The sequence below is a fragment of the Protopterus annectens genome, chromosome 7.part0, assembly GCF_019279795.1.
Source record: "Protopterus annectens isolate FY-2018-M chromosome 7.part0, PAN1.0, whole genome shotgun sequence".
NCBI classification, from domain to species: Eukaryota; Metazoa; Chordata; order Ceratodontiformes; family Protopteridae; genus Protopterus; species Protopterus annectens.
Window position 1 is genome coordinate 595177652 of NC_056739.1, and position 13826 is coordinate 595191477.

Genomic DNA, 13826 nt, shown 5'->3' on the forward strand with positions numbered 1-13826 from the left:
GCAGATACAATCAAAAAAACACTTTAAATGCACAGAAATGCCTATCACACTTGAGTGTGTAGCCTACAACAGTTAAACAGGTAATTTAAACACAAAAACGACTTTGTTAAAGTGCAGGCAGTAAAATAAGTACAATATGTAGCTGAAACAAGCTTTTTAAATCACAGAAACTCTAAAAAATCGGCATTTTAGGTGGAATTAGCTAAAGGCAGCAAGAAAATGCAGAAAAATGATACTTAAGCACTCCAAAGTCTCTCTTTTGTCTCTCTGCTGCTGTAGAACTCTGCAGGGCACCAGACAGGCTCTTGCTGAGCTGTATACAAGCAGAAAAAACTGGCAAATGAGGGTTTCATAGCAGAGAAATGAAAGAGAGAGAAATTAGCCTAAAATGGCCAATAAACTACTAATTTCTGGGCTGAAACCACTCCTCCAGGGACAGATAGGCTGCTCAAAGCTCCCCCTCTCACAGGTGAACAGAGAAACTTCCGTCTATCCACGTAAGGTATGGCAAACACAGAAACTTGTAACATAGTCATGAATTCAGCGCTAACCAGAAAATTGGACTATACTAGCTTAGAAAGGAGGGAAAACAAGTATTTTTTTTTTTTTTTTTTTAGAAAATAAAGCAGTTACAATAAAAAAAAACACTTTGAATGCACAGAAATGGCTATCACACTTGAGTGTGTAGCCTACAACAGTTAAACAGGTAATTTAAACACAAAAATTACTTTATCAAAGTGCAGGCAGTAAAATAAGTACAATATGTAGCTGAAACAAGCTTTCTAAATCACACAAATTCTAAAAAATTGTCATTTTAGGCAGAATTAGCTAAAGGCAGCAAGAAAATGCAGAAAAATTATACTTAATCACTCCAAAGTCTCACTTTTGTCTCCCTGCTGCTGTAGAACTCTGCAGGGCACCAGGCAGGAGCTTGTTGAGCTGTATACAATATAACAAGTCATTTATGAGTGGGGAGCAACATAATTGGTCTATCTGTGCTTAACTAAGTGTATGAGCATGCCCAGTGGGATTTTTGCTAGTTATAAACTGACTCCAGCCCACACCTACCTGTACTCCAGTGCAGGAGTTGTGTGCTACACAAAATAACATGTGTCCCTGTTTCTTCACTGCTGCACATCACTGAACTTGACTACGACTTTCTTCAGTTGTGTGATGTAATTACTATGTCATAAAGGTTAATAATATTACACCACACACAGAAAGACAGTCTGTAAAACAAAAAGTAATTCTACCTGACATTCAAAATAAGTGGTTATGTCTAAAATAGAACCATGAAGCCATCACACAAGCTAATTGCCCTAGTCCTTTGAGTCACACAAGTTGCTTGACAGACAGCGATCATTCATCACACAATCAACTGCATATTATTCATGCGCTAAGTAAGATATGGACTGTATGATAAATTTCTGTGTTACTGTCCTGAGACTGCCTGGCATGCTGATATACCATTGATGAGTTTATGTTACAAGAGTTACAAGGGAACACTGCTGTGTTGGGGGTGGTGGAACACCAAAACATGTTCTGCTGGGATAGTCTGACTATCATGTAACCCCAATGTCTAACATCTCCCTTGACTGATGTACCAGTAATCTGTTACAGTAGTTCTGCATGACTATTCCATGCATGAGGCCTAGTGAATACTCATTGAAACAAGGTAGTGGAATGAGTATCTGTAGTCCCATGTGGGTGTAATTTCTGTCTAAGTAGCCCACTATATTTACTTGCATAATGTATCAGATCCATAAGTACATTGCCATATCATAATAATCCTTATGAGTACTGTGTAGATTATGGATTTATCTTGCAAATGCAGCAGCTGACACAACTGTAGTTCAGGGCTGACTCTGTCTGATGCAAGCAGTACACAGCCAATACATGAGTAGGTACAGGATGTGTGGGTTGCCTGCCATCATTTTTAATTTCTGTATGTGAGTAGGAGTAAGGTGTCAGTCCCTAGGGCCCTAGGTTGTCAGTGAATGTGCTATGCATTGCCTCTTAGCCAAAGCCAGGGAATACTGAGCACACTTACGTCTGTCTACAGGGACATCAACAGGGGGTTCCTCCTCTGAGTCCTCCTGTGACTGTGGCTGTGGTGACCTAGGCACTGGTGGGAGGGCTGTGTATCCAGTCCCTTTGCCGATCCTGCATTGTGTAGCAATAGCACATACTGTGAATATATGTGCACATGTGGCTGGGGAATACTGCAGGGCTCCATCAGATATATCTAGGCACTGGAACCGTGACTTCAGCAGCCCAAACACATGCTCTATGATGTTCCTAGTTTGTGTGTGTGCCTTATTATGGCATTCTTCTGTGGGTGTGGGTGCATTTCTGATGGATGTCATCATTTATGGTTCCAGTGCATAGCCAGCATCCCCCAGTAAATGACCATGTGGGATGTCCTCCCTAGCAAACATCTGGTATGGCTGTAATGTGTGCCAGATATGGGAGTCATGATAACTACCAGGGCTGCCAGCATACACATTCAGGATAATCCCCTGGGCATTGCACATGTCTTGACAGTTGATGGAGTGGTACACCTTATGGTTAACATAGATTCTACCCTGCTCACCAGGTGGAGCCTTGATGTATACATGGGTACAATCTATGGCACCCCGTACCTCAGGGTAGTGTGCTACATGATGGAACTGTTGCATACTGCTGGCTCTCACCTCAGGGGAGAGGGGAAAAGATATGTGCTCACTGGCATGTGGTAGCATACCATCCAGGAACTGGTGGAGTATCCTGGATGCAGATGCCTGTGACACCCCCATCATGTCCCTAGTTGGTCTTTGAAAAGTACCTGTAGCTAGTATCCTAAGGGCTATACTTACCTTTGTTTCCACTGGGATGGGTTCCCCTCTGTTGGCTCTGGCTCTGACCTGAGGGCGACAGAGCTCAGTGTGTTCTTTAGTATGTCCCCGTCTACCCTGTAGCACTCTACAATCTTCAGCTCATGTAGTCCCTGGAAGATTACCCTTGGCCTGAACACTCTTCTCCTTCTCAGCCTAGGCCTGTTGTCAGCAGCAACAGCACTGACTTCAGCATCTAGCACATACAGATGTAGCAGACCTGCAGCAGCCCCTGGCATTATCTCGGTTAAAATTCCCAAGGGTGTACTCTAGTGGTATAGACTTTTGAGGGAAGATCAGAATGTAGGGTGTATGCATACTTTATACAGTTCTGCTGTTGGTTCAGCGTGTGTGAGATTGGCTAATTATTACGCATTTCACTTGTCTAGATTTTAATTAACATAATTTACTGGCCCTACTATATTGTGTGATGTGGCTCTCTGCACCGCACAGAATACCTCATACAAAAGTCAAAATCAATAACTGAATATATCCAGTTTTCATTACTGGCTATCTACGTCATCACTATGACCTGGGTGTTCTTTTTCATGAAAACATGCTCAGCTATGTGGCTCTCTGAATAAACATGCCCATTGGCATCCACATCCAGTGGAAATATCAACATGGTACACGAAAGGGATCTGCCACTGTGGAGCTCGGACTGAGAAAGACAAAACAGCCACCATTATTTTACACTTGCTAAGCAGCACTTCTGCTGTTTAGTGAGTGTAAAATGTCAAAAAAGAAGACAAAAAAAGTATGTGTGTGTGAATGTATGCATGCATGATATCTCTCAAGCATGGCCGGTCTTAGGCATAGGCGACCGCCTAGGGTGCCTACAGACCAGCCTCTTAAAGGGCGCAGTTTTTATTTATGTATGTATTTTTTATGTATGTATTTATTTTAATTAACGTTTGCACTCTTCTCGGCGCCCTGCTTAAGTTTAACTGGAAGTTGTTGCCATGGGGGAGGGGGGGGGAGTGCCCTCCCACTTACAGCTGCAGGTTGGTCAGGACGCTTTAAAAAAAAAAACTTTACTTCGCGTTACAATGAGAGTCTGCTGTAAGGAGGAACATGAACATGTGTGCATCACGACACGTTTGGACGTTTGCTTTATTAAGGTTCTTCTGTTCCCTTCCTCCTCTCTGCTTAGTAAGTGGCTTTTGGTGTTATTGGAAGGAGTTATGGTGGAGTTATTGCAGGGTCAGTCTATGGGGCCGGTAGTAATTAAAGCAGACATTTTGCCAATGTTTTCCGCAGGGTAATATAAACCACAGAAAGGGTGACATATTGAGCTGTGAGCTAGTCAAACTGTGCCTTCTTTTGCGGGCTATATGGGGCAGGCAGGCGGCCCGAGGGAGGCGCTGGGAATTTAGCCACTGCTGGGATAGGTCTCTACTCTCCCATTCTACGGCATAACCAATCCAGCCATGCGGCTTTGGCCTTGCTTGCTAGAGTGTAGCAGCGTATGGATGTAGATCCAGTGTCTGGCATTCAGAAATGGGTGTTTTTGTAGTGTATTAAACAATTTTGTCTTTCATATGTGCGGAGTGCAAAGTTTGTCAGACTTTTCACTTTGGGTGATTGCCTGTGTTTGCCTGTGTAGTACTGGTTGTCTGATACTGCATAGTTTGCTAGTAAGAAATGGTCACCTGTACAAATTGGTTGCTTCATGTTGCCAGAACCAGAAAAAATGGTCACTTTTGCACTGTCTGCATGTTGAGTCTTGTAGCACATAGTTTATTAGGTGGTAAAAAAGTACATTGATGGGTATCAGCTAGAGGATTCGGATGCATTTTGCAGAGTTCAATGTAAAGTTTTGTTTTCAGTATTGATTGCGAAATGTTGAGTACTCTAGTATAACTTTAGTACTTTGTTTAGAACATCAGTACCACGCTACTGTTTAGAACATCATACCATGACAGAAATAAAAGTAGTAACGCAGGCAGAAACTTCTTAAACATAGTGATGTTTAACTAGTGATGCATTTGTAAGGTTAATGATATAAACTTCCATTTTCAGTTTTTTTTACACCCAAGAAGTGGCATTTATTGGGAAGCTGAAGTTGTAAGCAAATGGAGACTGAATTAGCTGAACTACATCCTGAAAATGTACTGCTGGTCTGTAAAGACATGAGGCAGTGTTTTATGGAAGGATTCTTCTCCTCATTATTGAAAGTAATGTACAGAAGATTTAGCTGCAGACAGGGACAAGTTCACTTTTAGCTTATGCACCATGCAGGTATTTTGTTCTAAGTTTTCACTGAAAGTTACAGAAGAGGATAACATTTCTGTTGATTTGAGTAGTTGTGAAATAGGAGAACTGTAATTACAGTAAAGAATCAACTCTGTGCAGCTGTTGATGCTATAAGCAGTGCAGTTTAATTTTCTCATTCTAGTCAAATTGCCAAACTCTTTTTTTTTTTTTTTTCTTTCTTTTTTTTATGCAAGTTTTGCTAAACACTCATTAACAATAAGTGTCATGATTAAAGGATTTTGCTTAACATCTTTTTTGCTGCAACAGGTTGATTTGTTGTTATGGGATATTATAACTGATTATTATTGCATGATCATTGGGCTGATGAAACCCAAGCTCCCCCTTTCTGTAAATTTTTAAGAAATACTATTGTATACTTGATTGCAAAATGTTTCCAATTATGTGTGTATTTCCTATACTATGTTATACTTTTTGCACTACCTTATCTGCATCTTATGTATGAAATGCTTGCAATCATGACTGAAAAGGGTCTTTGCAGCAGCTTGTCTACCAGGGAAACAGCTGCAGGCAACAAATAAACTGATGAATATTTCTTTGCCTCTTGCTAAGAGTAAGAGGGAGCGAGCCCTCCTAAACTGGAAACACTCCCTCCTCAGCTTAAACAAGCAAATCAGACTACCTGTGAAGTCCTCCCAAAGCAAACTGTGTGTCCAAAGTAGCTTCCTCAACAAAGCACAACCAAAAGGCATTCTATAGTTACAGCTGTACCCTAAAAGGAAAGGCCCAGATTTGTGCAAAACTGGCAGTTAATGATACCACATATACTAAGCGTGTGGATACAGCTAACCTTTTGGCTGACAGGTTCTGTGAAAACTTCACTCCCCTGTCCCTGCCACTTGTACCCCGTGACATCCGTTCCACCTGTCCCCTACCTTGTATCTCTAAAGAACAGATAGTAAATATCCTCTATAAGGCCAGAAACACAGCATCTATGGGACTTGATAACATCCTAGGCTGCGTCCTACATGGGCTCCAACATGAATTAGCAACACCATTGGGTACTCTTTTCAGTCGTAGTCTAAGCACTGGCTTCGTACCAGCTGAATGGAAAACAGCCACCGGTATTTCCTTGCACAAAGGTGGTGCTTCCACTGACCTCAGGAACTATAGAACTATTAGCCTGACTAGACTTATCTGCGAGGCCATGGAGCGAATCATCATGGACCTTATCAAAAAAATGTAGGTAATCTCCAAACACTTGACCCTACTCAGTTTGGATTTCTCAAAGGGAAATCATGCCTGTTAAACCTGGTGGACTTCTTTGAGACAGTCACCAAGGCCCTGGACGAGGGGAAATCTGTGCATACAGCCTACATGGACTTTGTAAATTAAACTGTTTAAATTAACTTAACAAATCCTTTGAAACAAGGCACATGGGCTTCTATTTTCTGAGAACATGACTTTCATAGTAAAATATGTGTAAAGGAGCAACAGGTAAAGCTGGTTTATTAAAGGAAAATTCCACCGTCCTTCACTTGCAGTTTAACTACATTACAATGTATCTTTTCTTCCTATGCATTTAAATAATTGAAGGAAATGACTGAAGTGGCTTTCTTGGGGAGTGACCTACCTGTGAGTGTGGATTATAGGTGTTTTCATGATTATTGTGTGGGTGGGGCTTAAGGGGCGCCGGTGTAATACTTCACCTAGGGTGCCATTTCAGCTAAGGCTGGCCCTGATCACTCAGGTGCAGTTTATTGTCAGCAGTGTGAATTCTGAGTGACAGCACCAAGAAAATGAAATAGGAGGAGGATTCAGCTTGGTTGTTGTTGCTTATGTTCTAGTGATGACTTTTCCTGATCAGAGGCCAAGTGGCATGAACCTTATGCTGTAAAGATTCTTTTTACAGGAACCATTTTGTGACAGTCTTTTTGGAGTCTCAGATCCTTGCTTGCTTGTTCCATAGACTTTAGGATTACTTGCAAGAGTGAGTTTGTTCTGTCATGCTTAACCCATTAGTCTATACTTTTTAGATAGTGGTAAGCAGGATCTAATAACTTTTAGATAGATTTTAGTTAAGGAGTATTTAGCAGGTCAGATAATACTTTTCTAGAAACCATTTGTTTTTTTAAACATTTGATTTTATATTTCCTCTGAACAAAACTGTACATTGTCTGTACACTTATTTTCTCTAACTGTATAACCCAGCTTCTTTTATTTAAAAGATGTTTATTAATCCTGAAAGCTCATGGCTATTTATTGATTGATTGATGTAAGGGAGGGTGCTCACTGCTGTGAGACAACTAGTTGTTGACATCTGTCACTGACTGAGCCACTCTGCTCAGCTTTACATTACCATCAATTTCCATATTTTATTTGGTTTACTTTCTCTTAAAAGTGAAAGAATAACAGAAGTTTGGCAGGCTTGATCTGGCTGGTAACAGTTCTAACATAAATCAGAAGAGGGTTGTAGAACTAAAAGTTATTACTAGCATCTCACTGGAATTAGTGTGTGTGTGTGTGTGTGTGTGTGTGTGTGTGTGTGTGTGTGTGTGCTCGCAAATGAAACAGTTTATTTACATGGCAGTTACTGTGGATAATCTAGGACTGTGACACACTACATTCAAAGTGAAGATGAAGAAGGACCTATGTAGGTGTGGAAGTTGTCAGCTATGCTCATGCAACAGTGACTAACAGTTGTCAATACAAACAGCTAGTCATGCAAATATTGTCTATCTGTTTTTGATACTCTTCTTAATTTTGCAGTTAAACAAATAGAACAAAATTTTTGGTAAGGAAAATGAAAGTATTTACCTGTGTATTGATGGAGTTTTGCAGTCAATCGCATCCCCTTCCTCATATAAAGATTTGATAATTAAGTTTTTGAAAAAAGTTTCAGTTTAGATGTTTATAGCACTTTCACTTCAGCAAGACACAGTCTCAGCAGCTAAAATTAAGGGTGGCAACAGTGACACTGCCAGCCCAGCTATCTGGAATTTTGTGAATATTAATATGATTCAGATAGGTTCATAGGTAGGTACTAGTCTAGCGGCCCTAGGGCCTATACAAGCCTAGCCAAAAAGGTACCCAGGCTTTCGCCACCCAAGAAAATTATCTGTTACAGTATGACTGATTTTTCATGCATTTAAAAATTGAAAGAGCTGGAGTGGCTTTTGTGGGAGTGACCCATTTGTGGGTGTGGCTCTAGGGGTGTTCTTTGAGTATGGTGCGGGTGAGGCTTAAGGTGCGCCACAGCAGCTGTACTTCGCCTAGGGTGCCGTTTCAGCTAAGGCTGGCCCTGCTCTCAAGTGTACCTCATTACGAGGAACGTACCTCATTTGGGGTCTTATACACTCGTTAAACAGCGCTTTTGCTGTTTAATGAGTGTAAGATTAAAAAAAATAATAATAATAAAATAAAGCATGTGTGAGTGATTGTATGCATGTGAGAGTAAGAGAGAGACTGCGCTTGATCGAGTGTGCGCATGAAAGCAGGGAGACTGTGTGTGCGTGTGTGTGTGTGTGTGTGTGTGTGTGAGAGAGAGAGAGACAAATCTTGAGAGCGAAAGCGATGTGGGAGTGAATGCATGTATGTAAGCTGAGGAGACTGTGTGTGAGAGAAATCCGGAGAGAGTGAGTATGAAGGTGTGTATGAAAGCACGTGAAGACTGTCAAGAGACTGAGAAAGAGGGTGAGACCGATCTTGCGGGAGTGAATGTGTGCATGAAAGCAGAGACGTGTGTGTGTGTGTGTGCGTGCGTGCGTGCGTGCAAGATTGAAGTGCGAAAGTCAACCAACGATCCTCTGGTAGCATGTATGTATGAGAGAGAGGGAAGAGAGAATGAGCTCTGCCAGCCCTTAGAGAATGGGCTCTCAGTAAAATTGTGTGTAGGCTTTGGGTTGGGAGAGAATAACATAGAGTGTGGGTTTTATATTAAGCGTAATGTTATCGGCAGTGCAAGTCTCCAAGATTAATTAAACCATGAATTCTCTTTGAATTATTTTCTTCTTAAAAATGCTAATTTAATTAGTTTTCAGGAACAGTTTTCTGAGTATGAGTTGTCGCACTCGATGCAATTTTTGTGTCTTGGTAAATACTTGCGTTTTGCCTGAAAATATTAAAAATTAAAAATTTTGGTTGGTTACTGACAAGTAATTATTGTAGTCTGGGCTTATAAACCTGATTTTTATCTCTCTGCCTTATCCATATTGAAACTGTTACTTACTATGGACGGATGCACTGCGATAGATTTCTTCCTTACGTCTTTTGCGTTACTGTTCGTTAGCGTGCCTGGGCAAGGTGACTATTTTCGGGCATGCGCAGTCCATCGAGTTGTGGGGTCACGGGCGCTCGGGGTACTGGTGAGTTTTAGTATATAACACCAGAATGTCATGGCTTCGGCTGCGTGCTTCCCTCCTCCTAAACTTGAGGAATTCATTTTGACCGAAAGACTCGGCAGTGGTACCTATGCTACGGTTTATAAGGCCTATCGAAAGGCAAGGGGCGGAGAAGTGTCAGAGGTGGGTCATTTAGGCAAAATGCACTTTCAAGTTCGGCTGTACTTGTACAGTATGTGATAACAGATATTGCTGCTGTGCTTCATAAGACAAAACTTCATGTTGAACTTGACAGTGTTTTTCCGGTTTGACTTTTGACTAGCTTTAGTCACGAAGATTCATATCCCTTTTCTATACTTGACTGGGCAGGATGCAGTTTCTGTGAATAAGGAAAGTTTGCTAGGGCTCGCAATACATTTATTTTCTTCTCCTTTTGAGAAGTGTGGTGCTGTTTTTGTTACGCACATATGCCTTGGCTATTTCATCCGAAAACGAAGACACGTCGAGTGCAGCAGTTCGCATCCCCCAACCAACACACAAACACAGTACTGTGTTGAGCTAGTTTGACATCACTGCCTTGTCATACTGTAACTTAGACCCTTTTGCAGCGGTTGCATTTTTGTTTCTAATTGAAGTGGCTAACGTATAGGAGGAGTAGGTTTTAAACGTAAATATACTTCTGAGTGTGGGACTCTTACCTCTCAACCTCTTAGCTTAAGTAATCTGTACAAAGCCTGAAATAATGGGGGAAAATAGGGACAGCTATTAGAAAGATGTTGGAACAGTTGGATTTCTGTTAGCATGCATTTTCTAAATGATATGAAGCCTGAAACTCAAATGTATGTCATTAATTAGTGATGTCAATCCTCAGTGATTTGCCAGAAAACCACAAATTTTATAAGGAATAGACCAAAAATATGAGGCAAAAATCTGGACATTCTGCGAAAATCTGGACAGTTGAGAGGTATGGTGGGACTGTGTTTGTTGTTTCCTTCATTGTTCTATTTAGCTGTCTATGAGATGGTTTTACGATTCTCTCTTTGATTTTCATTATAGAACCATATGAATAGACAGGCTCTTTATCTGACTTAGTCTTGGATGTGTAGCTCAGCTGAGTATGTAATTTAGTGTAATATCTATTTTTTTTTGCACTGTACTGTTGTGGGGTCCTGTGACATTAATTGCTTTTCTCTTGGAATGCACTTGTGGTCCAGTATCTTTTCTTTGCGTCAATCCTGCTATATTTATGTTGTCTCCTGTGTGTGCATTGTTTCATAGGTTCATAGGTTCATAGTTTAGTACTAAGCTAACTGCCCGTGCAAGCCATTTTAAGCCTAGCCAATTATCCCTTGTGAGACTCAAACCCTGCACCTTGTGTTTGTAAGGCAAACACCTTAGCCATTAAGCCACCCTCCCTTCCTCTTTGTTTCAGTTTAGGTGCAGTTCTGAAATGAATCAAGGAAGGTTGTTTGTAGAAACTGTAAGAGTAAAAGTGACAGACTGCTTATTATGGGATGATTTTGATTCTGAAAATTGTTGCAGTAGCTAACCAGATGAGGAAGGAATGAACTTACTTACATATTTATTTACATTTGATAACCGGGTACGTGTCCGCCTGGGCTGGTAGCCCATTTTCACTGAGACCCGAGGAGAAAAGCGCCAAAACAAGTATACAGTTTACATTTGCATATAATAATATTACTTGTGTGTGTAATATCAGTCAGTTGACCTTTTTATTTCACCTAGAAGTTGTGAGTTGATAATTTATTTGGTGTCACTTCAGAGTTGAAAAAAATTTATAGTTTATTTATGCAGGTTTCTATTGGTTGCTTTAACATGCCATAGATTTTTGTCCATTTGGTGATGCCACATAGTTTAGATGAGGGTTATGACTTTTCTAATTCTGATGTTTGATAACTGGATGGTGATTTTTTTCACACTCTAAATAGCAAACTAAGTTTTTAATGTATTAAAACTAGAAGGGAAATGAAGTTATTTAATCGAACTGTATTGTTTATTTATTGTTTATTATTCCTTAGATTTTAAAGTAAACGTTTGGACTTCTGCTGCAGTTCTGATTTTAATTAACATTTTTTTTGTGTTGTTGAAAATAGAAAGTATTATGGATGGCATAGTGTTTGCCTTATTTTTTGTGTTAAAAATTTCAGTCCTGAACTCTGATTAATGTTTTTATATAGTTTGACTGTGCTCCTTGTGATTTATTTCTTTGGATTCCCCCATTTTTTCCACTTCCACAGAAGCATATTGTTGAATTGGGTACGTGCAGCTGCCACCCACATAAATGGACAGTTTAAAGTCTGGTCCTCAGAACTGTGCAATACCAATAACAGTAGCAGTTATGGAACAATTTAGGTAAAGCTTGAGGTTGTGGTATCTGATTAGTTCCCGTGCTGTGAGGTACGATGACGTTGGAGTTAGTATATATACTTAGCAGGAATCTGGGGTTACAGGGGATGCGAGGACATAGCCTTTCTGAAAAAGTAGATAATTTCTGTAGGAACAAGTTTCCAAAATTGTTGGTTTGGGGTTAGAATCTCATTTTCTTAATATCCGGGATTGTTGCTACAGTCTAAGAAGTTATAGTAAGGAACCACATAATGCACTTAACATTGATTGCTGTTGTATCCTGAGTAAGGGCTGTTGAGGGTTTGAATTGGATTGGTTCACTTGCCTGGTGCAACAATTATAAATGCCCTCCTTTGCCAGCTAAACAAAAATATACAGCTCCTTGCCAGTTAGATGTGAGTGCTGGTAGGAGATCATTTGCTTTATTCAGTGTGAGGTGTTTTCTTTTTTAACATGTGGATTTAGCAAAATTCTTTTGCCATCAATATGCTTACTCCTAGCTCATAATTTCCTTTGTATTAGGGGTTAAGTGCAAAAGGTAAAAAACATTTTGTGTTCATAAAAGCAAGAGCACTGTGACTATACACATATGACAGCATGTTAAAAACATGTAAAACAAGGGTTGTCAGCAAGGGAGTGACATGTTAACTGTTTCCATGATGACATTTTACCAACATATCTAAATATAGTACCATTAACTGACAGCATTAATGTATGCACTTGCATGTTGTTTTAATTCATGGCTGTTATTCAAATTTCATCTCTGCATGCATGGCCAAACAATGGAATTGACTACTTTTGACAATCAGGTAAGCAGTAGCATTAGCCGAATTTAAATTGAAGTTGGCTATTACTTTGTAGATAACAAATTATGTGGCGTAAGTTCCATAAATGTATTTGTTTTCATTTGTTTACTGGCCTAGTGTGAATAACCCAAGGACATTTTTCAGTGGATGCCAGGGAGAAAAGCTCCAATGAACACTTTGCACTGTGTATGTGACTCAGTAACTGCTAAGTGCCATACACATTGAGCACAAAAATAAAATATAGTACATTGTATAGTACAGCGTGCAGCTACATTTTTTTTTGCTTACTTCCCCCAGGACCTTGCCTGATCACTTCTCTACCTTCACCCAATTGCCCTGTTTTGTTCTAGTGGAACCAGAACCAGGTTTTAGGCCAGGTAAGAGTTCTATGGTCCATTTATTCTGGCTTAGGAATCCCTGTCAACCCTCCATTCCATTTTCCCCTTGGCTGCATGTTGTGAATGCACTAATGCCAGTGTCTGCGCAGCCTGCTCAGAACTTCACTGCTGCTAGGAGTCACCTGGGTCGGAAAGTCAAAGCTGCCCCCCCCCCCCTCCTTGGAGGGGTGAGCTGGCAGCAGCCACTCTGTTCCATTGTCTTCATCCAGTCCTAGACAGCCATGCTCTTCGTCGAACTTGAGTTACCAGTGGCATAATCGGGGCTTTCTCTGGCTACTAAATGAAGCTGGCTGTTTATGTACTTTCATATTGGTAGGAAGAGTTTACATAATGTAAATCACTAGGCAATGCAGCATTTGCTATGTAAGAATATGTTTAATGTAGAAGTTTCTTCAAACATGCAAGTATCATAAGACTTAGTTAACATGTCTATCATTTTTATGAAGTGTTTGCAGGGTACTCATTGAACTAGTAGCCTAATAAAGATGTGTGTTTTGCTGTACTGTCAGGGTAGATTACATTTCATTTTAACGAAAAATAGAAAATATTAATATAGTTTCAATGTTCCAAGATGTAAAAGTATGAATATTTGGTACTTGCTTTATTATCGCAACCAGATTTTCGCGGTTCTGAAATTTGTCCTGTTTATGAGAAGATAGGTTAATTAAGCTGGAAACGGGGTGGAAGCAAGTAAGGAATACCGTGGCACACACTGTATGAGGCAGGGAGAGGAATAACTGCCAATTTTTCGACTCCTGCCTGGCGTGTCTCACTTGGCTGGTGAACTCCGCACTGCAACAGCACATGACAGATCCTGCCTTCCTGATC

General features: G+C 40.4%; 1 protein-coding gene across 1 annotated transcript in view; it reads left to right on the forward strand.

Annotated features, from left to right (window-relative positions):
- The first annotated feature begins 9410 nt into the window (after positions 1-9410).
- The window catches only part of LOC122806064 (serine/threonine-protein kinase ULK3-like), a 571755-nt gene continuing 567339 nt past the window's right edge, over positions 9411-13826 (forward strand). The window contains exon 1 of the mRNA XM_044076303.1: positions 9411-9610. Within this exon, the coding sequence (XP_043932238.1) occupies positions 9482-9610 (129 nt within the window). The 5' untranslated portion in view covers positions 9411-9481. The remainder of the gene's footprint in view (positions 9611-13826) is intronic.